Source organism: Poecilia formosa, unplaced genomic scaffold, assembly GCF_000485575.1.
Source record: "Poecilia formosa unplaced genomic scaffold, Poecilia_formosa-5.1.2 Scaffold290, whole genome shotgun sequence".
NCBI lineage: Eukaryota > Metazoa > Chordata > Actinopteri > Cyprinodontiformes > Poeciliidae > Poecilia > Poecilia formosa.
The window spans coordinates 102722-130115 of NW_006800229.1; the positions used below are offsets into that span (position 1 = coordinate 102722).

Sequence of the window (27394 nt, forward strand, 5' to 3'; positions counted from 1 at the left end):
CCTTAGAGAATCAGTTTGGAACACATTTTAAAGCTGATGCAACATGCAAACAGTGTGCAGGAGGTATCTGATAGTTATATGCTTTTATAATTTTGAAATGTTTAATTTAACTGCAGGCTTGCTGTATTATAGAAATATGTGGTAATTTGTAAAGCAAGTCTTGGAACATTTTTTTAAAAATTGAGGCAGTGCTGCAGAGATCTGGACTCATCTTTTAAGGCAGAGGGGACTTCTGCTGCATCGCCTTCTGCATTTGAATATAGACATCAAAGAAAAAAAAAAAAACCTTTCAGTAAAGCAGACTGGAAGTAAAAAAATCCTAAAACTATTAAAGAATTAGAGAAGCAGTAAATATTCATACGCATTAAAACGGGAAAAATCCTGACCCTGCGTCCCCATTTACCAGAGGATTGTCAAATAAATCCTCCATCTGAGAACTCCAAGACAAATTTTTAAGTCACAAAGAGGAACTCTAAAATAAGCTTTCAGCCAATCAAAGAACAATCTCATTCAGTCCTCTGCAGATCCTGCTTCCTTGATCTTAATTTATAATAGAATGGTGAATGGCGAACACTGGCTTAGGGCATGAGAGGCACACGCTATTTATTAATTTTTCATTGCCGTCCTTTTAAAGCATCAAGGACATGTGCCACATCAAATCTCCTCAACCTAAAGCCCCCAGTTTAATAGCTCGCTTGAAACAAAAACACTGCAGAAAGAATAAAATATTCGAGGGAAACCTGGATTTCTGAACATTTTCACTTAATATTATTCATATCTAATATTTAGTGACGTTAAAGTGATCGGAGTTTTCAGCTTTTGCTCCAGTTGGGGGTTTTGCAAACCTCCATTCTCCAACGAGTTAAACTGAAAACACAAAGGTTATTTAACAGGGGAATATTTATCTTTTTAAAATGTGTTGAATTAAAGTCAGTTTTGTAAATTGTTCATCTGGGAATTACAGAAAAAAAAAATCACTTCTAAAGACAATAACTTCATAATTACTGACCCTAATTAAGATGAAGATGAATTGGTTTAAGTGAGAAAGTTAAACAGCACTTTGAAATTAAAAGAAATTAACAAATTAGGTGTCTTGTATCACAAAGAAATGCCAGATTTCTTATTACATTGCACTCCGTCAAAAAAAAAACATTTGTGGTACAATTAAATGCAATTCAATATATACTTGAACTTGTTTGAAAGATATAAAAAGTGGATGTTATTAATCTTGGACATTCTCAAAATAAAAATGCTAAAGTTAAAGATCCTTAAAATGATCAATTCAATAAAACCAAAATATACTGAGTTTCCTGATGTCTCAGGGGTTTGTTCTGCTTTTATTAAAAGATTATGCTTTTTGTGCTATTTTAATGCAAAGTTGAGGTAAATATTGTCAAGTGGAAGATGGCAGAGAACACATTTAATAAAAGCAGGTTTTAGGACGCTTGTAATTTGTCATGATTTATTTGTTTTTAAGTCTCTTAATAACTTGGCAACAGCTCATCTCACTGAACCACTGCATCCTTGTGTTACAGCTCGTATTTATCAGGTCAGCAGATCAGATGCTGTTAAAGGTACCTAAGGTTTTCTGTAAATCCAGAGGTGAGGGAGGTTTTTGCAGTGGCGGCTCCAACACTGTGGAACGGTTTGCCTCTACAAATCAGCCAGGCTCCATCAATAACTGTTTTTAAATCTTGTTAGAAAAAAAACACACACACACACACACACAGAGACACATTTCTACACCCTGCTTGCTGTGCAGGACTTTGGTCAAGCTCATTATTTTTAGGGTGCTTTATACACAAATTTGATTTGATCTGTAAATAAACTATGCACTTCATCAATGAATAAAGTGTTATTTCCCCTAGTAAATTATGGCAGTAAATATAAAAATGCTCAGCTGCTGTAATTAATCTAACTGTATGAATGTTTATTTTCATTGGTCGTGGTTCTGATCCCAGTTTGAATCAGTTATAAAATATGACTGTATGGTGGCACAAACAAAACTGTGCAGTCTTGTATTGGCTTGTTCAGATACATTCTATTATTCAATGCTAATGTAAGTGGTTGAAACCTTAAAGTGTCAACATTCTGTCATTGTGTAAAATAATGAACTTATGTTATTGAGCCGTTTTGTGCTTCTTCTCTCCAACATTCACCGTCTCACACATCGCCGGCATCACTCATAAATATCTGGATATGGCAGAAAGTTTTGTTCATTTATGATCTTTTAAGGTGTTATTTTGTTGCTGGCTGTGGTGACCCTTCAGTGCCCTGAACACACCAGCAGGCATAGAGACAAGATGGCGACCTCAGTGGATATTGTTCAGATCAGTGTCCAGACAAGGTATATTGATAATGAAGTGTGTCAGTGGAGTAAATATTGAGAACACCCACCAATTACGTCAACAGATGTATCTAGTTAAGACAGGAAATAACACTAAACGTATTGCATCATTCTAAGCTATGTAACCAAGACCAGAGTGTTAAAACTTTCCCTTTTCCAGCCTGGAACTGGTCATTGTTTGAACATGATCCGATCTTCAAGATAAAAGCCCGGAAAGGAATCCTCCACCTGGCATCTCCATAATCAGAACCAACAAGCAAAGTTTTTAAATTTCTCACAAAACAAAACTAGTTGTTATTATTTTTTTTTTCTCTGGTACTCCATCCTTCCCTCCAACAGCCAAGAAAACATGCATTTCATGTCTATTGGTCTCTAAACTGCCCTGAGGTGTTTAATGTGCGTGGTTGGTTCTTAAGTTTGTCTCTGAATCAACATGAGATGCTACTTTCTAGATTAGAACAGAAACCCTGGGTCACAGTGATTCTATTTCAAAACTGTGGCGTGAATGGAAAGAAGATGTATGATATTATTAGAAATAGGTTTTAAACTGTTGATATGTCAGAGTAACATACTTCTACTTTACAACTGGCAAAAAGATTTTGAGTATACACCTTTAGCCCTAAAATCACACCCAGTTTTACTCAGAAAACAAGAACATGCCAGTAAATTAGATCCGCTACGGTGCAGCCAGTACTGACCTTTTCTCTCTGGTATAAGGCTTTTTAGACTCTTTGGTCAAATCTGCACACTGACAACAACATACAGAGAGCAGTTGTTTACACAACCCTATTTACCATCGCACAACCTGACATTTCAGAGCCGGCCGGCATCCAAGCAGTCATCTGTCCAGTCGTACAGGTATTGATCATTTCCTGTGGCCTGGAGATTTTCCGCTGCAGTTTCTTCAACAAATGCATCACACGCCCTCTCACGCCAAGTCTCAGCAGCCCCCTGAGCTGCAGAGTCTGTCATTGGACGAGACAAGATAGAAGTCTACTTTCTAAAGCAACGCAGCAGCAGATGCTGACGGGTAGACCTGGACTAGGCCAGTGGTTATGGACTAATGTGAAACCGCTGTAGAGGTCAGCAGACGGGAGCAGGTGTCCAGTGTAATGCATTCATCCCAGTCTATCTGGAAGACTGTAATTACCTGAATGTGTTGCTTACATCTTTCCTACTTTTTGGATGGAGCTTGAAAGAGAAAGCGAGACTAGTGCTGTGGAGCTGCGTCGCACACTTCCACAATGGTCAGAGTGATGAAAGTCAATTCACAGCGTTCTATTCCTGGCTCATTCCTTACTAGCGGAGGAGAAAGTGCCAGAGAGATTTCATGCCTGAGACAGAGGAGTTACACTTGTGTTTTCCCAATGGACCATCAGAACCAACACTTTCCTTCTAGCACATCTGAGAGCCCTCATCGCCGCATGCTGACAGCGTGAAAATGGGAATCTGCCAGGAATATGGGGGGGAGAGGGGTCCTCGACTAGACCACGATTGGCTAACCAGGCTAAATACTGGTTCTTCTATCCTCTCTTTCAATGGGGCCTTCACGAATGAGAGCTCATGGCTTTCAGTACACAGAGTCTATTTGGATTCTCACAAAGGTTAAAAATCCCAGGTCAAACACTTCTTGGGAGCTTTTGAAATGAAAGAAAGTTATTGATAACCAGGACTTGTCGCATCCTTTCAAACGGTCTGCAGAGGTTCTGAAAGAAGGTCTTCATATCTTAGATGAGTGGTCATGATCCAAAATGAGGTAATTTTGTCCTTTTCTATTTACTGAACACAGGGTAGCCATTATTGCTGATTGAAACCTACTATGTGGGCCATCCAAACAGACCACGCTGATAAATCCATTGCTGCCATAGAAATAACCAAGCACAAAAAGACAGTTTCTGAAAGGCTTAAAAATGCCTCAAAGAGCAAGGTATGTATGAGAGCATGGAGGGAGCAGGACACAGTGCACTGTTTGACCTTGCTTGTGCTTCTCTTAGGTCTTACAGTCTTAATCCTTATAAAGTCCTTGAAAAGGCAATGAAAGAGCAATTTAATCGATGCTACTGAAAGTCACAATTTCACATTTCAAAAGACGTTACTGTGTGAGAAGGTTTTTTTTTTTTTTAATTCTCCATTTTTCACTGAAATAATTTTTAAAAGACTTTTGCAGACAATTAGAACCATACGATTAAACAGCTACTTAATGTCCATAACTCAACTAAGCTCCCTGGTCAACAAAATTAAATGATAATGTTAAAATAACTTGCTAAATTAATTTTATTTTAAACATAAATTCCACTTTTGCTTAGAATGCTGAACAAAAGTAACTCTTCTAGGAAGTTGAAAAAAAATCATGGAAAACTGTTCCCTACAGGGAATTCTGCTTGTGGACATCGCCGCTTGTGGTTGCAGTGAAGTCCTCTACTCTTGGTTTTGATGTTTGAAGGTTCTTTGCTTTAGATTCACAAATGGGTTGATGAAGCAAAGAGTTCACAGCCAGAAGAAAAGTTTCTGAAAGCTTAAACATCTGAGATGGCTTAAGGATGCTAAAAGGGAGACTGTAAATCCCTGTGCAAAAATAAACAGCTTAGCATGGTGCACAAGTATTTAGCCAATGATGCCAATCGCTGTCCGTCAGGGTGTTAAAGTCTTTTTTTCCACTTCAGTGAACCCCATTTAAGTGGCAACTAACACCTGACCCAGACTACATCAGTCAGGAACAATCTACCAGTCAATAAGCATGTTATTTGAGCAGCACTGGAGTTGTGCAATCATTTTCCGCAAACAAGTTTGCAGTTCACGTTTGAAGCACAAATCAGTAAATAAGTAAGTTGGCTGAGAGTTAAACATACTTCAATATGCGTAACCATGTTATGCAATAAAATCAGCTGTGTTGAATTCTCAGGTCATAAACATTTACCATTAAACTCCATGATGAGTAATTGTGGATTATTTCAAATAAAAGGAAATGAAGTGCTCAACCTTCATGATTTGTTGTTTTTTTTTTCCTCTTGCAAACGTTACCTGCAGCGGCAAATGGTTTTATATAAACACAGACCCACCTTGGAACCTCAGAAAGACTTTTTTTGTTTGTTCGTTTTTCTTGTAATATTTCTCTTTTTCTTTTCATCAACTTATTTTATTATCGGTTTTGTACAGCACTTTGGTGCAGTTTTAACCCTGTTTTTAAAGTGCTATATAAATAAATTTGACATTGACATTGAAAGACGAGCGCAATGTTTCGAGCTAGACGCAGGTCTTTATTTAGACGACGCTCATTTTGCTTACAGAATCCAGCAGGACAACAGAGTCTCTTTGATGAAAAGGCAATAATTGATTATGGTCTACGCTTCTGTTTTTGCCAGTACGCTGACAAACAGAAATGATACTAATTCAGATGATACACATATTTCACCACAACCAAGATTTGGTTATTGAGCTCCCTCCTTATCTCCGTCAAACCAGCTGCAGTGAAAACAAATTCAGAAATAAATGTCTCAAATAAATCTAGTGACGTTTGGTGGAACAAAAAAAAACAAAACAAAAAAGAAAACAGTACGCTCACTGTGGTTTGGTCCGCAAGTGCATTTTAGTTCAACTTCCAACAAGTCTGTTGTGCTGCATTAAAATAAATTATCAGTAAACACTGAGGTTTATATTAACCTGAACCATCTGAATTATTTCTCTAAGCAGTGGGTGAAAGATCCAGCAGATTTGTGCATTTGTAAAAAATCACTGAAGTTGTATTATTCACAGGCAAAGAGCTTTTTCAGAGCATTCTATGAAAAACGCTGCAGAAACCAAGTCAAGACAGTATTTTTTTTTTCAATTAACACATCAACATGCATCTTTAAACACAAAGCTAAGCAATGACCTTATATGCACAGTTCAGAATATGCTCCCAACCAGCTTCACGACTGAAGATGCTGTGGTGGTTGTGTGTGTGCAAGTCTGTGTGTGTATGCATGGGTTCATAGGAATGAAGACAGATACAAAGAAATAACAAGATTTGGAAGCCAAATAAATAATAGGCTACTTACCGCAACTTTGCTCCCAGTTATCTGCATGCAGCGATCGGCGGAGAAGGTTAATGTGCAAAAAGACACAAACGGCACAATCGTTAGTAGGCCAGAGAATTATCCATTACAAGTTGAGGCATTAGCGTATCTGTTGTGACAACACAAAAATCCTTCACACATTTATAGCTCACTCGGTTTCACTAAATATTTACAAAAGCAAACAAGATAACTCTCACAGCTATTACTGCATACTGAAGATTATGTCTGTTGTTGGCAGCTGCAGGTCATCTATTGTTAAATTATGGGCCGACTGAGATATAAATTATGAGATGTAAATATCAAGGCAAAATTTCCTGCACTTCTGCAATAATTTGACAATGTGGACAGTAAGACAAGTGAGAGGGTAAATGTCTTTGATTGGTCGATGCAGATTTTGGATTCTTACCCAAACATGAACACTTGCTACTGCGGGTACAGAATGTGAAGAAGGTCCCTTTGGTGTAAAAATCAATCTTCTGCCATTAACAGTGGTCTTCAGATGTCACATTTGTGTGGCAGAACTACCTTGAACCCATGCAGTCAGCACAATTCCCAGGGTTTAACCTTGTTATCTGTCAATAGTGGCAGGTAGCAGAAGCGATTTTCATTACTGCAACTGTGGGACTTGTTTCACAGTGGGAAGGTGTCTGTTAGCAGAGTAAATGTATTCTAATCTGAGGCTGAGCTCCTCTCGCTCTACAACATGCTTCTAGGGAATTGCATTCTGATTGCAAGAAGTTATAGGACACACTGAGCCATTTCCCCCCTTCCTTTCTACGGTTTTTATAGGAGGCAAAGAAAAAAAAAATCTAACTTTCATTTTCTTTTACCGTCATTCTCAAACTGTCCAGGTCTGCATCCATTTATTGCAACAGTTACCCTTTCCTTCACCCTACTAAATGTTCAGAACAGCCATAGAAGCAGTTTAATGCAACAATTTCTCTATGTTTTTAGCAACTATTGCATGCCTTTAAAATGGTCCAGAATACAACAATTGCTGCAGAACGTACATCTATTTAACTTTAAAACACATTTACAGCAGCTCTACCAAACAGACATCATCTTTAGTGCGCCAGAACACAACACTGGAAGGAGCTTGAAGGTGAGAGGCACCGGTTCAAATTAAATGTGCGTTTTGGAAAAAAAAAAAAAAAAAAGGACAAGTCATTGGGTACAGTGGATGTTACAAGGTCTGCACAGCTTGTTATAGTGACAGGTTTTTTGAAATATCACAAATAACAGAACGCCAAAATCATTAAAGAAGTTTTTCCACCTTTCGTCTGAGCTAGCTCTTGAACAGCTCCTTTCAAAAAACTATTTCTTTGAGTTAGAAAAATATTTGAGCAATACTGTTGCATAATTCTCAACACACACACACACATATAAATTGTGTTTAAGCACATTTTTACAATTAACCTCTGAGGTATGATTTGATCATTATTGGCACATTTTGCCCACATATTTGCTCCTTTTTATTTACCACAATGCCCTAAATTTGGCCGATATTCTGTGTGCATCTCTCTTCAGATCGCAAAACAGATTCAGGTCTGGGCTGAGAACCAATCTTCTTCTGGTGAAGCTATTCTTTTGAAGAGTATTTCTTTACATTTCCAGCACAAAGCCTGAAGGATTTGTGCCGACTTGAACTGTTGTTTTGACCCCAATTTCGTCCAAAGTTTTCAACCTAATTTTAGTAGTTTCTACATCTCTTTAGACGTTTTCTCTACTTGATGCCAATGATTTGATCCTTCTTAAACAGACTGAGATATGTTCCACAATCACAGGATGTGTCTTTCCACATGGTTGTTTAAGAAATCAGAAGATGCCATTGGGTAATAATTTGCTGCCAATAGGAAGCCACTACAAGCTAATGGTCTAGTTAAATCCAAGTGGTGATTTTTGTGTGTGTGTGTGTGTTTTTGGTCAAGATGTGCATTTCACCATTATTTCTTTTTATTGCCATTTCCCCCCAAAAAAAGATTTCAGTGTTTTCAATTTTATAGGCCACTTTCAAGGTGGAAAAAGTTCTGGAACACAAAAACCTGCCATCTTAAACAAGGAAATGTAGGCTTTTAATATCCACAATAGATGCTGTACTTAATGACTTGCACGTTTTCCTCTCAAGACATCACTATGTACCACAAATTGTAAGAGTACTGCAAATTAATAATCATTAGTGGTCTGGACTTTCTCTGAAAACTGTACGGGCCACTCGGAGAGGAAGGCTGAAAATTGATGGTCACATAAAAAAAAAAAATAAAAAAAAAGTAGTAAGAAAAGAATGCAATAATGAGCAATCCCCATTTACAAGACCTTACATCACATCCTTCCAACATTAAACAAAGCATGTTCATAATTTAACACAAGACTCAAAGTATGTATTAGTAGCATTAGTAAAATTTGTGAAATTAGCATTTTTGATTAAATTTGCACAAATGTAAAGAGAAGGGCTGTAAAAAAAAAAGAAAGGCGGCGAAAAAGAAAAGCAGCAGCTCATGCAAAGCTAATAGTTAAAGACATTTAAACATGACTCATGCAGAAGCAGAGTTGGATTACACGGTAATCAGTTCATATTTAAATGAGCCAGGTCTTTGCAGAAGTTTTTTTTTTTTTTTTTTTTTTTTTTTTTTGGCAATACTCCATTTGTATTGGGAGTAATTTGCCAGACCCCTGCTGGGGTAAACCTTGTAGAATATGAGTCTGTATTCAATGTTGCATGGCTTGAGAGAGAGAATGGCTTTAAATTTTCTTCAAAATACATATTTTGCAAGAGTAAGAATTGTACTCATTATTTCAGGCAAGCAAAGTTTAAAAGCAAATGTGATGTGTCAGTATGCATCAGTGATGGATAGTCACCTAGGACATTATGAAAATCTTTTGCATATTAAGTTTCCTTTTGCTACAAAGGCAACAATAAACCGAGGAGGTGTTGAGCAGCATAAATCTGGCACCAACAACTAAGTATTGATTTTGCAAATCCTGTAAACTGGCGTCTTACAGATGTTTCACTAGTTTGGGATTCAGATAATTTGGAGACCAAATCAAATCCTCCACTTTGCTATTTTGTTGCTGAAATAGTTTCTGAGCAATTCCAGCAGCAGAAGGGCTCATTATCCTGCTCTCACAAAGCACAGTTTCAGATCAGGTAAATAGTTTACTGCAACATCTAAATCAACAGCAACAGCCAAGGTTTTCCAACAAAGCATCAATCAAAGCCTTTCATTGCCACTGCTGGATGGCTCTCTGCTCATTGTGCGTTTTGGTGTTCCTCAGGTAAAAAGTACATGAAAACTTGATACAAAAAAACTGATTTTGGTCTTTAAAATAAATGTTTGTTTGGCTCGTTTCATCTGTACAACTTTTAATTACATCAGCCACTTTAGCTGCTACCAGGCGAGTTTTAAGACTGGCCTTTATTTAAGTCATCAGTGGACCTTCACCAGTTTCCTTTCGTGAGACCACTCTTCGAAGGACCAGAGAACTAGGAAGCTGCCACACTCTACAGAAGCTGCATATTATCTGGAGATTCTTGTAACCCTGCCATCACAATTTCAAATTTGCTTAAATTACATTTGCCTTTTTTTCTCCATAATATACAGGCCAACTACCACACCTCAATGAAATGTCACCTTGGAGTGATCATATTGCTTTGGCTGATTGGTGCATGTGAAAGCTGTTGGGTTTTGGTCAGAAAGCATGTTGGAGAGACCAACATCTGTGGTGCTCCACCAGTATTTAATCATTTAAATCGTGTGCTTTAAATGACCTGAGGATGCTGTCTGCTTAAAGAAACAGAGGAAAATATTTCAAAAATGTTACCACTAACCAAACCCGTAAGTGTGTTGAATTATAATAAATGCAATAAAACAGTAAAGACGTTAAAAAATAAAAGACACAGTAAGCCTTTCAGAAATGACAGACACTGGAGACACCACAGCCAAACTGAAAACCCCACAGCAAGATAGAAAAAAGCCCAGAATGTTAAAAAGCCAAACCACCTATCTAGACTCTGTGCAACATTTTATATTTAGCCCATTACCAGCTACACATAACTATACTGCTGAAATGCAATTCCTTCTTTCAACTGTTCCAAGTTTCAAACTTTCCAATGGGTCATTAATTCAACAATGCTGATCAGAACTCTCTAAGCCGTGCGATTATGGTTTCTTAGATAAAAGATGGAGATTTGCTTACAATTTAACACAGCCTAAACATTTTTTCACAAACAAGTCTAGCAATATGCTACAACCTGTCACAATTGTTACATTTTCACAGTAATTGCTGCAAACCGTTACAACTATTGCAAATTGTTCAATAGAAATCCTCAGTCTACTGCTGGATGGTATGATAAAATATTTCAAAAAACTATTTGAAAAGCCCACCTAAACAATCAAATTGATGCAACCTCCGGTGGCGTTAGCAGATATTACACATTGTTGGGGATCTACAGTAGTCCTGTACTGTAACTGCACATTTGCATGAGCCTGCATGAACAGCTATTTCATCCCTGACACCGAGTCCCCCTCCCCTTCTCCTCCATCAGCCCTATTAAATGTGATAGCAGGGTGCAGACAGACATCACATTTTGTCCTCTGTCCTTTCACTACACAGATTATGTTATTCATTTGAATAAAATATCTCTGCTCACAAAGCATAATGGGCCCTGTGAGGAATTCAATCATCTCGGATAATCATCATTATCAATAATGCCAGTTAATTACCATAACAATGAGCAAGGTAATAAATGACGATGTCAAGGCAGAGCTACCAGGTTCAGGAAACAATGAAGAAAGAAAGCACTTCTTCTCTTCAGAAGTGCTATGAATATCACCTCAGTAAGGTTCTCCAAAATCTCTAGGAAAGAAGTCATTTCAATATACTGCCACATAAAAAAAGATATAAAAATTGCAAATCATACTGTTACTCATCTAAAATATTAAGAAACTGGTGGTAAATATTGAAGCCAGATACTTAAGACAAATTTATCCAAGCATGGTTTGTGTACAGTGGCAGAAACGGTGAGTAAATGGCAAAAAAAAAAAAAAAAAAAAAGTTTTAGCTGCATTCCTATACCATATCTGTTGGTGTTAACTTGAGAAATTGTGATTGTTTACTTCATCTCCATCACTCCATGGTCAAAGTTTTGTTAGACTTCAAGTCCATATGTTTGCTCCAACAAGCACTACTTAAAATGAAAAGAATGGGAGCAAATAAAATCGAGAGTGACGCAATCTGTTAATTTTGTCTGCACCGCTAACAAGACGGTCAAAGAATGGGCCCATGCAAGCTTAAGGCGTCTTCAAAGTGGTCTGTGTTTGAACAAAGACCTGACCCCAGTCAGCTTTCCGTCACAAAGCACGACACCCACATGTTTACTTCCTGTCAGACTACTGGAATGCAGTGTTGTGCGTGAAAGGGGTTTATGCTATCGTTTCGGTGCCAGCAAACACGAGTTGCGTCACGTTATTTTAAAGACGACATTTAGGTGTTTTAGAAATCCAAAGGACACAGACTTCCATTTTCTGCTCTTGCCAGATCCAACCATGTGGTGTTTTGAGCAGCAGAAATCCTAATCAGGTCTGCCTTGTTGTCTCCAAAAGCAACAAATGTTTTCAGTGGGCGACAGATTGCAATTTTATATTATTCTTCAACTGTTACCCTCGAGTCTTTAAGAGAAATAAATCCTTTCATAAGACTCTCTGAAATGCACTAAACATTTTTTTTTTAAACAAGCAGGGTTTTTTTTTTTTTATAAGATAAAAACACTTATCAAGTTCAATACTTAATATCTGAACTTTTTACAATTTATTGTGAACAATATCTTACAACTCTGAGTTTATTTATACTTTAAGTAATAACGTAGCTGGTCAAAGGTTAGACACCACCACCACCATCAATGGACAAAAGAAAAGTAAGACTGGACAAACATGAATCATCCACCAATCACCAACTAGGTAAGCAGCTCCAAGTTACAGGTGCATCTCAATTAATATGAATAGTATCAGAAAATGTGTTTATTACAGGAATTTATATATATATTTAAAAAACTCAGACAATTAGGTTACATGATACCTACTGAATGGATATCTAATACAGACATGTCAGCCTAAAAAGTATATTCATGTACTGTATGGTTTATGCAATCAGTTCTCTTTTGCATGAATTATTCCACAAATGCTGCATGGTTAGTTTTGCTTAGCTATTAAAAAAAAAACAAAAAAAAAAACCCAGTTTGCTTTAATAGCGCTTTGCTAAACAGTCTGCTGTAAGCCGCAGTTAACCTTGTTCCACCTTTTCCTTCCACTCAATTTTCCAGTTGTAGCAAGCCTGTTTGGACACCAGTATCTGGTGCATCAAGGTGTTATTTTGAGTATTATTTTAATCTTAATTCAGCATCACAAGTAGTTTTTTTCACATGAGCACCCAGCTACATTAATTTCTGACAAGCTAGATTTTTGGGCTTTTATGAGCTATACCCTTAAAACAACAAAAATAACAAATACGCCATTAAAATAAATCACTTGGTGTGAAATAAACCTATGAGTTTCACTTTTTTAATCACATGATGGAAATTAAATCAAGTTTTCAATAACATTATTGAGATGTTCCTGTAGATCCAAGGAGCAAACAAGAAAGAAAAAAAAAAAAATCAAAGACAAATAAGTCGATCAAAACTGCAATCAAAGAGGTGGGCCTCAAGCATGAAGAGTGAGGAAAGGTGGTGGAGTGGTGAGTGTGCAATAAGGGATGACAAAGCAGAGTATGAAACGGAGCATCAGGTTATTTGACCTCGTTTTCACAAATGAAACACACTTTTGAAACACTCATTTATTGTGACACTTACAGATTTGGCAGTGGCCGAGATGTACTGGACCACCATCTCACGCTTGATGGCCAGTTCCTTCCCACGCAGAGGGGCTTTACGATCCTCATTGAGGTTCATGTCCTCCTATTATAAAAAAAAAAGAAAAGAAAAACAGAGAAGTGAAGCTAATTAAACTCTCCAAACTTTTTCAAGGTTGCATTTAAAGGGCACAAACACCAACATGAAAAAAAAAAAAAAAAAAAAAAAAAACATGTTCCGTCGATTGTAGCATTTGCTAGAATTTTTTTTTTACTGCACAACATCAAATTAGCCCGGCAAAGAAAAAAACATGAAGAAATTATATGCAGCTGTAGTTGATCCCAATAAACACATAACCAAAAAAAAAAAAAAAAAGTAAATTTCTGCATTTGAAAACCTTAAACTCTGTGAACTGGATCGTTTACAGTATAATGGGTCCATCAGGAAGTAGAAACCTTTCAGGCGCAGAAACAATTATTTTTCCATTTCCACTAGTACTCCTTTATATCAGATCTTGTCCCATGCTTAAATTAATTCCCTACCATGTTTCTTTGTTGAAGTCGCAAGCTGTGGCAGCAGAGTATAATGGCAGGAATAATTAGTCCTTGAAATAAAAGTAGAAAAAGGCAGCAGCAATATAAAAAAAAAAACGAAAAAAAAAAAACGCACACTGCAACCCAACTCTGAACAGAAGAACAAAATCAAACAACATGGCTTCTATTGAGGCCATGCAATCACAGCTGATAGGCTGGATAGGCAGTATCTACGTGTTATTGGGAGTATTATCTTCATGCTACTTTAATTCGGCATCACAAAGAGTTCTTTCATGTGAGAGACATCAGAGGATAGAGTGAAGGCCGGACAGAGCACTAAAAGCTAGGGAATGACATGATGATTAGAATGGAGGAGAATGTTTATCAGAAGCACTCTCTCACAAAGAGATGGCTAGAATGAACAGAGAGGAGAAAAACATCCTCCAGTGGGGATTCCACAAAGATGCGGAGGCATGCTGCCCTCTAGTGGGAAGAAAGGAAAAGATCTTTAACCATCACAGCTCTGATTTCACACCGATTTCTCTACATCTGATCAAATGTCTAATTCACCTTGTAAATTAGGTGCATCATCAAATAAGAGCAGTGTATTATACATTGGCTTTATTATCTTACCACAAGTAATCAGATTGAAGTTGTTCAGCCTTATTTGTCTGCGAGACATGGGCAGGAATCCCAACCACGGGCACTGTGACCTAAATTCCTTTAACTACATCTCCTCCAGTAAATACCCTCTGAGCTAAAAAGAAAACCATTAACATCTCTTGTGGAACTGGAAGAGGGGGAGGAAAAAAAAAATGCAGCCGAAACTTTTTCATCACCTAGGGAAACCAGCAGGTTTTTTAATTAATCTTTGAACCCTGCTAATTTATCTGCTTAATTGGCATTCAATAAAGGAGGCAGAATGTGGCGGGGTGAGTACATTGCAGGCACACAGAGGGGGGGCGGCGGGTTGCATGAGTGGTGAGCCTGCGGGACGTTTGTCAAGGGGCAAACTGGAGGAATGAGCCCTCCATGTTCAGCCTGCAAAATGATTAATGCTCTTTTATTAATTATACCCTCACAGGCAACATAAAAAGAGTCTCGATATATCAGGACTATTCTGCTGGTGTAACTGAAATGCCGTGATTTGAGCTTCTAGCGATGCCAGTAGACCAGACGAGCACTCCAGCTCGCTATCTGAACGCCAGTCTGACAAACTCCGGGAAGAATTTATTAATACTGATCAGGGTGCTGTGCTCATACCAAACATTATTATACTGGTGTATTCAGGAAATCCTCCTTCACCATAGTGCTGTGACAAAGTATTTTTCCCCCTTAAAGGTTTCTCTAGTTTTCACCTGTTAAATCACACTTAAATGTATCAGATCAAACAAAAGGCATCTTTTAAATTATGTAATCTTTTAAAGGAAGATAGCTAACCAAATGACTGAACATATAATTGCTCTCTCATCTCAAATGATGAATTATCTGTGCATGCCAATGTTGTTTCTTTGGTTACACTTCCCTTACCAGGTCAGATAACTGCCAGAAATCACTTCAGTAGAACCGTTCTGACGACATAAAGTAAGCAACGCACCATATCCCAATATAAAGAAATTCAAGGCAAAGAAATCCACTGTCATCTATTAGTCCGGAAATGTTTATAAACATATTTTAACCACAGTGAAAGAAAGTCTCCGCAAATGGAGAGTTTCAAGGGGAAAATAGATCAATAGAACACAAAGGCCCATGTTTCTGTGTTTCTGGGTGAATGGTGTGCTTCCCTCTGCATATGGTGCAAAACTAAAAGCCTTTTGAAAAAAAAATTATTTTTGTATTTACTCAGGTTATCCTTGTCTGGTATTGCAATGGGTTTGATAATATGAAATATTTCAGTTAGACAAAAAAAAAAGAAAGCAGAAGAAATGTGTAGGGGGCAAAACGTTTCGACAGTGCTCTCCATCCAAGTAAAGAAATGTTTAAATTAGAAAAACAAAGCCATTATGTGTTTGACTAAATTCCTGAGTCCTCAATCACTGTAACCCAAGTAAGCAGGTGTTTCCCCCTCACCAAACCATATTCCCCCAACCAAGCAATAAGTTAAAATGGCTGCACTCTGGGCATGGCAGATCTTCACTGGGGATGAGGCTTAGCAGCTGTCTGATTATTTGGATCAGAGGTTTCAGGCAGCCATTAACTTTAACAGATTAAGACTTTGCAACAAATTTTAGCTTATAAACCAACTTTGTTCCTCTATTTTTCTAAGTTGCACAACATTTTTTTATGGAGAACTTTATCCTGAAGTTAAACTGCTAGGATGGAGTTTCATCTTGGACCGTATTGCATCAAACCAGACAAAGAGTTTCAAGTTTGACTTGGACTTGTGCTCTAAAGACTTGAGGTATTGGCCTCACTCTCATGCAAGTCAATATTTACTATTTAAAGATGTGACTATTAATCTCTTCTATTCTTCTCTTACCCCAATTCCCATCATAGCCTTCTATTGCATCTCAAGTGAACAAAGAAGCATCATCAGAGATCCTTCCTCCCAGCAGCTGTCGGACTCTATAACCATCAGTGCTGCCAACAAACTCAGAAAGTGTTTACGTCCCTGCTCTTCTTTGCAGTTTTCCTGGTGTCAAATAACACTTCTACTGGTATTTGCACATCAATGTTTGCAGTTTTCTTTTCATATATTGCAAATAGTCTGTTTTTAAATACACGTTTTGTATCTTTTATATATATAGTTGTGCTACTCTCCTTTGGATCAGGGTATGCAATGTTTAATAATTGCACTGTATGTTATGATGCAATTCTTCCCTTATGGTACAGTATAATATTCTTAATTTTGTTATTTGCATTTATCCATGAGGACAGTAAGGTCTGTAGATTCACAGTTACTTTTTGCAGTTGTTACAGGTGAATTTCCCCAATGTGGGACAATAAAGTGAATTTCTATTCTATTCTAAAAGGAATGCAGTGGACTGTTGGATTTCAGTTACGTTCATATAGAGATGAATCACAACACACCTTCCCAAAGCACTTTGCAAAATGCCATATTCTTTACAGAAGTATACAGTTAATTTGGTCAGATCATATAGACAGATTTGATTACATACATTTCATAATAAAAAAAAAGGCTACTAACAGCTTTGCTGTGTGTGTTGTATAAATGGCATCACCTCTGTCTTCTAAAAATCAACTATGTTTTAATGAATTTGTATAATTTCAGTACAAATAAAGTTAACATACACTAACATCTTATAGTCTGACCTTCAATCTTTCTGGTTCCTTCAAAATAAAACAAATTTTTATTTTGAAGGAACTAAAATAAATTGGCTAAACATTAACCTGTTTAGCCTATTTTAAATGTCTTATTTGAACATGAATGCCTACCAATATGTTTTATGTGATAATATTTCTTACCGATTTTCAAATGTATCGATTTATTGCATGTTAAATTCAAACTAGTAAAAAGAAATATAAATGTGCCAATTGTCCATGTATGAAATTATGCTTCAGGAAAAGGATTTTAATTCATAACCTACGACGGTTTGGTGTTTAAAGCAAAATAGATGGCATGCATCCAATGTGAAAAAGTATATTTCAGCACTTAAGACTTTACTTGGACTTGTGTGAACAACTCTGAATAAAATCCCTAAAAGAAATCGTCAAATAAGTTTGGCAAAATCGCTTGGCTTATAACTTGTTGGGGTTTTGAATTAGACTTGATAATTAACGTACACCCTCAAATGCACCCGAGGCTTGAAAATCTATGAGGAGACTGCCCTAGAGAGAAATGTGGATCTGAGAAAAGTAAGTAGTAAAAAAAAAAAAATGTTTTGCTTCAACTGTGACAAATCAATTATTTTGTCCACTACCCTCAAGTTTGATCCATGAGAGGCATAAGGGCATATGCCGTAATTCTCCTGTGGGCTGGTTTTAATGTCTTGGTGCAGAGTGGAAGTGCTGTGGGATCACAAAGGAACTTATTACCCAGAGTGTTCATCCTAACAATGACACACATCTTGAAACAAGCCACAGTAGCACTGCAGTCCTACATTGTCACTGTGCTTCCATAAGTATCCCAACATGTTTTCACAAATTCTTGAAATGAATTGCATTTGTTCTCGCATTCAAAACAACAAACTTAAATGAGTTGTGCTGTAGTTTTATGTGACCGATCAAATCAAAGTAGCATAATTGTGAAGTGGAAAGACACCGAGACTGAACCTTCGAAGGCCCAAGTCTACTCAATCAGCATAGACTCAGTTATCCATTGACCATGAAGACTGGAAGTGAGCGACTGTGAAATCTGACGGTCTGATCTTTACATTTATTTCTGACCTTAACTCAGTGCATGCCCCGTCACCAAGCAACCATGACGGCACTAAGCATAAACTGTACAAAGTGGAGTTTGAAGACCTGGTGAGTTTTATTTTTATTTATTTAATCATAAATAATTTAATGAATTATATACATTTTCACATAACTATATAAAAATGTTAATGCAATTGACAAAAGTCTACCTACCAACACAACTTCACCATTGTTTCAAGAACAAAAATCTCCTTTAGCAGCACACCCTGCCCACCGACTCTGGGGATAGGGTGGACTACTATGAATACACCAAACCCGTCCTGCAAATCCTGGAAAAAGGAGGACGCAATTTGCAGCAGCCTTCGAATTCGGACAGCCTTTGTCGCTTTGCGGTGACGTAATCGGCCTTCAAATGCTGCCTTCAAAGGACGCAGCTCCTGAATTTGAACACACACTTTCTGTACCTCTAAAAAAAAAGTCATAAGATCCGAATAACACAGCCTTCATTGACTGACAAAATGCTAAAAAGTTTAAGGGGTACAAAACATTTTGAAATTAAATAAGATTAAGAGCACATTTCATCCCTTTATGAAGGATTTAATTACAAACACACACAAGAAGAAGAATTTGAAGGAAAACGACTGAATCGGGATTAGCTGTAGTTACAGGTCCCCTACAAAACACTACATTTTATATAATTATGAAACTGCACATATTATATTGTTTCAATCATAGAGAAGTGTCACACATCATGCATTCGTGGTTTAGAGAAAAGCTTTACCCTCACTAGGAGCTGATTGGAGCTACGCCGTTCCTAAGATGAATATCTTTGATTGAAGCCCACTTCTTCCACACAGTTTTCTCCTCGGTGCGATAAAAATACTGGACATTTTTAACAGCTGATTTACTGCTGTGCATTGTGATGAGAGGCTCAGAATTCAAGCTGTGCATATCTAGCTAAATCCTGTGACAAATTGCATAACTACGCACTACACAATTACCGAGACAGCACATTGAAAGTTATTTGGATGCAATTTAAATCTCTGCACTTTCATGAATGCAGTCCTGCTCTCAATGATTAACTTCAAAAACTCTATAAAGTATTCATTTGCATTTCTTTACCACTGACTGAGAATTTATTCCTATATTTTGTCAGTTTTGCTTTGATGGCTGTTCAGTAATGGCTTATGGGCTATTCCAGCATAGATATACACACCACAGAGGAGGGGGAGAAGAAAAAAAAAAAAACAAAAAAAAACATTTTATCGTGGTCATTAATGCACAGCTGGAGGTTTCGCTAATATGGCAAGGGTCAGCCCTTCAATTGCAGACAGCAAGGCTAAAACATGCGAGAACAATCAACAGTGAAATGTGGGTAAAGTTAATAAAAAGTGTGTGAAACATAAAAGGAAAACTGTGAAAATATTTGAGATGACAAATGCATACCAAAGTTGGTGATTATTAGCATAAAATATAGAAAAATCTACCCACCAGCTATTTTCTGGGTACAACATCAAAGCAGGAGAGTTTTCAGTTTATAGGTGGAAGCAGGATTGGAATTGACGGTACATAAGTAAATAAACCCCCTCCCCCCCCTCCCTTTTTCGATTGCATTACCGTAATTATAACTCCCAACCCCAAGTGTCAAGACCTGTCAAATGTCAGACCAGCAAACATGCCTTTTGTGTCATCTGTCACTGAGCAAATTGAAGCCTGGGTGTAATGTCACGCTGCTGTGAGCACAAACATAGTAATTGAGAGGTGAAGTGAGTGACAGGGATGAGCGCCCGGGCAAGAAAACAGTGAACACAGGCCTGATGAAAACTCTGAGCTCTGATCGCATTTCTCAGGCCCTGGCGATGGAGAGCATTGTACGAGAAATACGGAAAAGGTAAGCACAACACACACACACACAGAGCAAGTCACTCAGATGCATTATAGACAATAGAGCACACAACCTATGAAATAAAGGTAGAGTAATTCAGCTTCTCACTTCAAAGAGATGGGGTGAAAGCTTTTCACATTTCAGTCCTGCAGCACACAAGGCCAGAAATGCACAAAAGTGACATCTGACCCCAGGGACGAGGGAGAAGTAAGTCTGATATTTAGCATTTTAAATCTGCCCAAATGAAAACCAGATTTAAAATGACTTATACTAAATCTGTCAACAAATGGCATAAAAACAAACAAACAAAAAAAAAAGTCATGTTAAATCCAAATCCTTGTGCCAAAGCTCCTTTTGTTCCCAAGAACAATGGTAACACAAACATGACGGTGTCAAATGATTGCATTTGGTGCTGTGAGACATTACTGCTGTAAGAAAATATGGGCCCTGCACGCAGTCTATTTGAAACTCTCAATGCAGAATGAGATTAGCAATCGCTTGCAGTCTTTGGAGAGTTGTTTTACTGCAGTGCTCATGCAAATATGCAACTGAGTTCGTAAAGCTCTGCAGTTGTCTTAGGCTGCATATCATAACTTGTTGACTGTGTTCCAAAGCTCCTCTGGATATTCACACATGAATGTGAGCGCCTTTCAAGAGGTATTTTAAGAAAAATGAGGTGGAATTGTTCCAGTTCTTTCTCTGATTGAAACCAACTTCAGTTTATTAAGAAATAGTTACAAAAACTCAATCTTACACCTTACAAGTGCCTATCGTAATAACTCAAACATCAAATGTACCTAAATGTGAATTAATATGTACAGTGTGGGTTTTTTGCTCTACTGCAGAAGCTAGCATCTACAGACTTCATCTCCTTTCTCAAAAGTATAGCCAATCAGCAGAAAGAAAAATAAATGGCACATCTGGACCGACTACTTTGCAAACACCAGCCAATAACGTGTCATGTAGAAATCCTAAGCTTAATTTTCTGTCAAATAATTTAAATATGCTCTACAAAAAAAATGGCAAATAATTTGGATTCAAGTTAAACACAAATATACTGGTTCACTGTAACTCAAACTCAATCAATAAGGAAGGAGAGCATCGAATTTAGGGGCATCAAAGTTAATGCATGCCATCCATTTTGATTATTTTCTATTTGTCACAAAAGTGGAAAAACTATGCATCATTTTCCTGAGGTCCCATTTCTGGTTTGCCTATCACATAAAAAAAAATACTTCCAATAAAATACACTGAAGTTTGTTTCTGCAACTCAACAAAATGTGAAAAAGTTCAAGGGGTTGTAACACTTTAGCAAGGCAATGCATGTCAGACAACCCAAACGATAAAACCTGACTCAATTTTGGGGACATTACTGGTTGGAGTTCAAGCACTGAGACGAGGAAGCACAAAAGAGACGATGGTGAAAGCCTGAGGACAAGAGCTGACAGTAGCAACACTCAGGCTTCTACAGCTATGAAGAAAGAAGAGAATGTGGATGGCAGCCTGAATGACACACTCTGGAGGCAGCATTGTAGGGGCTGCACAATGGCAGACAAGTGAATGGATAGCTTCATGATACATAAAAGCACAGAAGATCCTCTTTTTATGCTGGGCACAGACAGACAGAACAACTGGATCAAATGTAGAAGTGAGCAGGTGATTGTATTACAATCAGATAAAGAGCATGTCAGTGATGCATCATTAAACACCCAACAAAACACTGGTATGACTATTTTGAAATGTGCATCAGTAGCAACCCTAGAATTGTCTTCAATACATTAAAAATACATCTGGACGTTACAAAAGCATGTTTGCTTCCATTCATGATTTAATAACTAAAAGAAAAAAAAAACTACTTTAAAAGCGCTGAAGTGGTTTGGGTTTAAAACAACCCAACAAAGTATAACAAACTGTTTATAAAAGGATTACAGTTCAAGGTGGAAGTACAGAAACTGGACTTTCTGTACTTCCAGAAACTGTCAAGCAAAAGTCTACCCCGTGAAGGACAACCATGCATTGTGGGAAGAGAAGCAACTGATTACGTGATGGTCAAAGGTTAAAACATGACTCAGTCCAATTGTACTTTGTATTAAAGAAAGTGTACAAGCTGTAAAAGGAGTCACTGGTGTCATTTCATTTTTTTTGGACCAAGGACGTTGCGACGCCGAAAGAGAAACAGAAAGTCTTTGCCTTTTGACAACAAGTTGTCAAAATGATTGCAATTTGTAGCTGTACTAAAAAGAAAAAAAGAAATCCATTTTTATGAAGTGTTATTCAGGTTCCTGGAAGCATTCAGAGGTTAGGTGTTGTTAAGCAGCGTCAGGTTGGTTTGGTGTAAATGTAGACACTGCTTAGGTGCACATGTTTTATGTGATGAATTTTTAAAAGTAATTTTGAATAACGAGAAAACGGGTCTCATCAAGGGGCCCCAGCCAGAAGTATAAAAGTATAAAGGCTCCACATAACCAATTCAGATAAATGTAGCATATGTTCTATGAGTTTTGTGGTAGCTTTAAGGTATTATACTGCAAAATACTTCTGTGGTGAGAAATAAAAGCCTAAACCAGACATTTCTTGACCCCGGTCTAGCTAAATAAAACTTTAGAGCCACAAATATTACATGAACTTTTGAAATTAGTGTTTCACAGACGGCATCAATAATTATTGACTTGTTTTTTTGTTGTTGTTGTTGTTTTAAATATCTGAGTCATTGCCAAACTGGAGGCTTGACTTTTCCTGTTTTATCCACAAGGTTCACTCCACGTTGTTTATTTTTAAACAGTTATGTGACACACTGGCAAAACCTTAACCTGCTACTGATCAAGTTACTCACCAGATTGTTGGTGGTAACCTTAGAGTGAGTGAGTTGCTAGGTAACCAAAGTGTGGGTTAGTTGATGCCACCCACCTTGCTTAGCTGGCTGTGAGGGGTTGAGTGGCTAAAGGCTTTAATCTGAAAACATCCCCCACAATACTGTGCATTTCTGGATCAGAGTTCAGTTACTGATTAATTGTCGATCTCTTACATATAACAACAATAATTTCTAATAAATAACTATGGACAATTTGCTTTAAATGAATGAAAATGATACAAGACGGCAGAGAAGGGGAAAGTCATTTCAGTGTTCTGAGGAATGTGTAAAAATACAAAGACACTTGTCAGAGGCTCTCAAAAACAGAGGAAAGCAAGGGCTTGACTTCACTATTTAGGGAAAAATGTTCAGAAAAGAGTTTCTAAGGGGAAAAAGATCATTTCAGACCATGTGACTGTCTTGCCCGATTTAACATCAATCCATCCACTATCTTCCACTCAATCCGGGGCAAAGTTGTGGGGTCAGCTCCAGACTTCCACAAGTCACAAATTAATAGTCATTTAACTCCTTGATGACACATGCATCAATCTCTGTTTTGGACAGCAAAAAAGAATGGAAAATACAATACAGCTTTCTGAAAAACAGAACAGAGTTACTGTTCTGTCCCGCCTCCTGAGGAATCTCCTGCCTTTTGATGTTTGGGTGAAGGGGTTGGAAAAAAACAAAAAAAACAACACGGACTGCCAGCATTGCATGAATCTGTCTTGGCCTGTGCCATTTACCACACCGAGGACTACTGGGAAAACAGCCTGAGGGCGTACAACACCAACAGACTCCAGAAATTGATTAAGCCGGCTCAGACCTGGGTGGAGGCGAACCATCTGTATGCAGTGAAGGATATTTTCAAAACTTCTCTCTCCATCACTGACGATGTCTCCTGCCCACTAAATAGCATCATGGCATGCCTGGAAACTCACACTGACTAATTCCCCAAACTGGAAACCATACAGGAAAAATGGAATTAGTTAGTTAATCTGTGTTCATGTGTTTAACCACATTTATCTCAACTTGCATCACACTTTGATTTATATTTTTTAATGAACTTTTCAATCATCTGAGCTTTAGCCTTTTGGTAATATATGCACTCTTAAACTTTATGGTAAATTTAACCTGCAAGCAGATTTAGTAGTCTGACATTTTTTGTTTTGTTTTGTTTTGTTTTTTTAGGCCAACATTTTTACAGAAAAATAAAGTCTTAATATATGTAAAATGTTATCAGAATATGCTTAATTTGCCAAGTTTATGTGCATAAATAAGGAATTTGACTTTAAATAGACATCTAATATAATATATACAAACTTTGAGGAGCATAAAAATAATACAACACTATGTATATATAATAATATATGCACTGCTAATTTTTATGCTAAAATATAGTGCAAATATGCATATCTTGTTTTACACACAGTAGCTAACTGCTCTGGCTGTACGGTGTTCATTGTGTCAATTGGATTAACAGCCTGAGGGAAGAAACTGTCTCTGTGGCAGCTGGTTTTTGGATATTTGGGGTCTGCAGTGGTATCATCTGCTGGTTAGGTAAGACATAAATTATTACTCATCCATTAACCAGGCTACTGCATTCATCTTAGTTTGATAGTAAATAGAAAGCACAAACATCAACAACTTTTACTCACATGCATAATAAGAAATCACAAAACTCAGGCAGTTATGCTGACCTAAGTCTTGCATGGTTATTTTGTTATTGAGCGAATAAAAAAAATAAAAAAAATTCTATTTTGAAAAAAAATATATACATATTTTTGTGGTTTACATGAGCTTTTAACAAGACAATTTTGGCCGTCGTGGCAAAAAGTTTGGGCAGCCGCTTTAAGGTCAAGGATTATAATCAAGATCTGAAAGTTTTCTGATCCTCTGTAATATTGATTTTACATTAAATGGGTTGGGGTTGACTATGTAAATCTACTATTTTCAGAAACACACAATGATACTTTTCAGCATCAGTTTAACCTTGATCGATCATTAGGGAGACCTCTAGGCCATATTTTCACTTTTGCCTCTAAGCAGTCGGAAAAAGCTATGCCAACTCAAAAAGGTCAATCATGTTCATATTAAAACTGTTTTACACACCAAATGTCCTCTGCAGTAAAACAAGGAACCATGAATACTAAGACACTAATACATCTTTTCAAAATGAGCTTCTACATATTGTTTGTATGAAGCATTCTAAATTGGATTCTATTATTGAGTGAACTTAGGTTAAACGAAGGAGAAGAAAGAAAACAAAGCTTACCATCATCTTCTCAAAGAGGTCAACTATTTCTTTTTCCGAGAGGTTCATGGATCTCTCGTCAAAGAAAGGCTGCGGCTGAGGGAGTTCGGCTTGGGTAGAGATGGGATCAGTCGGGTGCTGAATAAGAGGCTTCTCCTTCTTTGTCCCAGTTTTCCTGAAACTTGTTATACGATCACGCTGAAAGAAAACCACATTTGAGAAATGAAAATATTTCAACAACAGTCTGTGTAATGGGAGAAAAAAAAATGGTCTAGGCCGCCTGGAATAAAAGCTTTGTGTGCTTTAGCAAGTTGGAAAATGTCCTGCTCGCAGGACTTGGTTGTGCACAATTTACTGTAAACATAAAACACCCCTATTGTCAGGACAGCTAAAAGATGCAGTGGCAAAATGAAAGGAAAATCAAAAACTTTAAAACCCGACATAAAACTGTCCAATTTGTAATTCTTAACATTGAAAAGAAATGCAAAGCAATTTTCAAATATCACCAAATATAATAAGACTCCATTAAACATCTTAGGACTTTACTTACCGTCACATTTGTTATAATTACCTGTTTTGCACTGATGCTATTTTAATAAGTCAAGGACAAAATATCAAATACAATTTGTGTGCGATTAAAAACATTCCTTATTGAATTCATCAGTTGATTAAATTAATAAATCTGGGAAAGTTTAGCTCCGAGTAGAAAACATACATGGGACGCATGCAGGGAGGATGATCGTTAGGTTTACTTAGTAACGGGTAAGTAGGGGTGGGGGCTGTCATGCAAATGAGATGAGAATCAAGTATGACTCAATGGATCAAATGTACTGCATGTTGATAGTATTTGTTAAACACTGACGGATAATAAATCAGTTAAATTCTAGCGACGTCACAGTAAGAAATCAAGGAGGTTGTTGACTATAGTCAGTTTCCTCACTGGTAAACATTTAAACGTGAGCCTCAATGTGTGTCACTATGCTGCCAAGTTTCGTCTTGTTGTTACAGGTTTTCTCCAGCGAGCTTTTTTTTTTTTTTTCACCTCCTCTTCACTGAGTATGGTGGGAGATAAACATTATTTTTCGAGCTCAGATTATATGAAATATTTTATTTATTAATTGTGGTAATGACAATTCAAAATACTAGTCTGCAACCCCCCTTTTTTTCAAACTCCTGAGTGAGCGGTAAATGGTTGATTGAAGTTAGATTTGCACATTCAGTTTTAAAGCCATCTTTAGGTTCTTTTTTTTTATTTAGTCAAATCATTAGTAAACTGATCCTAGTTTGACTCAAAATAATTCTCAAACTCAGTATTTACAAATTTTGTTGATATTGAGAAATATACTGCTCAAAAAATAAAGGGAACATTTCACTTTAATTTTGTGTGTGGCTCCAAATCCAGGCCTCCATTGGTTAATAAATTTGATTTCCATTGATGATTTTTGTGTGATTTTGTTGTCAGCACATTCAACTTTGTACAGAACAAAGTATTCAATGAGAATATTTCATTCATTCAGATCTAAGATGTGTTATTTGAGTGTTCCCTTTATTTTTTTGAGCAGTGTATAAAGAAATTAATCCTTTAAGGTAATTTATTGAGGGAAGAAATCCTTCTTCAGTCTAATAATGGATACAATTAGACTAATCAGTATAGTTTACGATAGTTTATGCACACTAAACTCACTTGAACGGCATGTTTCCTTACAGTTTTTTTCCATGTTGAAGAAAATAAAACAGCCCTTAAGAAAGTCCTATTTATAGCCCAAAAATATTATACTGTAGGTTGACAAAAACTTGGAAGATATATTCTTCTTCTTTATAAAGTTAATATTTGATCCCTACTGAATAAAGTATTCAAATCAAAGTTATAATGTTCCTATTATTTTGTGTGTGGGATTATACTACTGCAACAAATGAAATTAATTTTAAGCCTTTTTACACATTTTTTTTTTTCCCCACATCTGTCGATAAGAGTATTTTAACAACCGAACACTGCAGTTTGCTTTGTTAACCTAGTCTTTAAAATAATCTTGGTAATGTACTATGAAAATAATACAGCTACCAGGAAATAAACTAGTAGTTGTTTAATAGTAAAAGGCTTTTACTATTCTAGTTGGAGTTGGGCACATTTGATCCATCCACAGGTGTATATTAAAAGTTTCATGCAATCACGGAAAAACAAGTGAAACATGTGTGAAACAAAGCGAGTCACAGCAAAATGAAACCAAGCACCTTACCATATCATCAGCCAGTGTTTTTATGTGTATGTTCTGTTGGAGGGAGGGCACAGTATGAAAAACGATATCTA

At 37.0% G+C, this 27394-nt stretch overlaps 1 protein-coding gene across 4 annotated transcripts in view; it reads right to left on the minus strand.

Moving 5' to 3' along the window:
- The window catches only part of LOC103151719 (protein diaphanous homolog 2-like), a 145588-nt gene that overhangs the window by 99809 nt on the left and 18385 nt on the right, over positions 1-27394 (minus strand). For 2 of the 4 annotated variants that reach the window (XM_016681712.1, XM_016681713.1), the window contains exons 3-6: positions 27324-27356; positions 25108-25284; positions 13247-13351; positions 6385-6405 (exon numbers count right to left, since the gene is read on the minus strand). In XM_016681712.1, coding sequence (XP_016537198.1) covers positions 6385-6405; positions 13247-13351; positions 25108-25284; positions 27324-27356 — 336 coding nt within the window. The remainder of the gene's footprint in view (positions 1-6384; positions 6406-13246; positions 13352-25107; positions 25285-27323; positions 27357-27394) is intronic. The other 2 variants (XM_016681715.1, XM_016681714.1) reach the window with 2 other exon arrangements.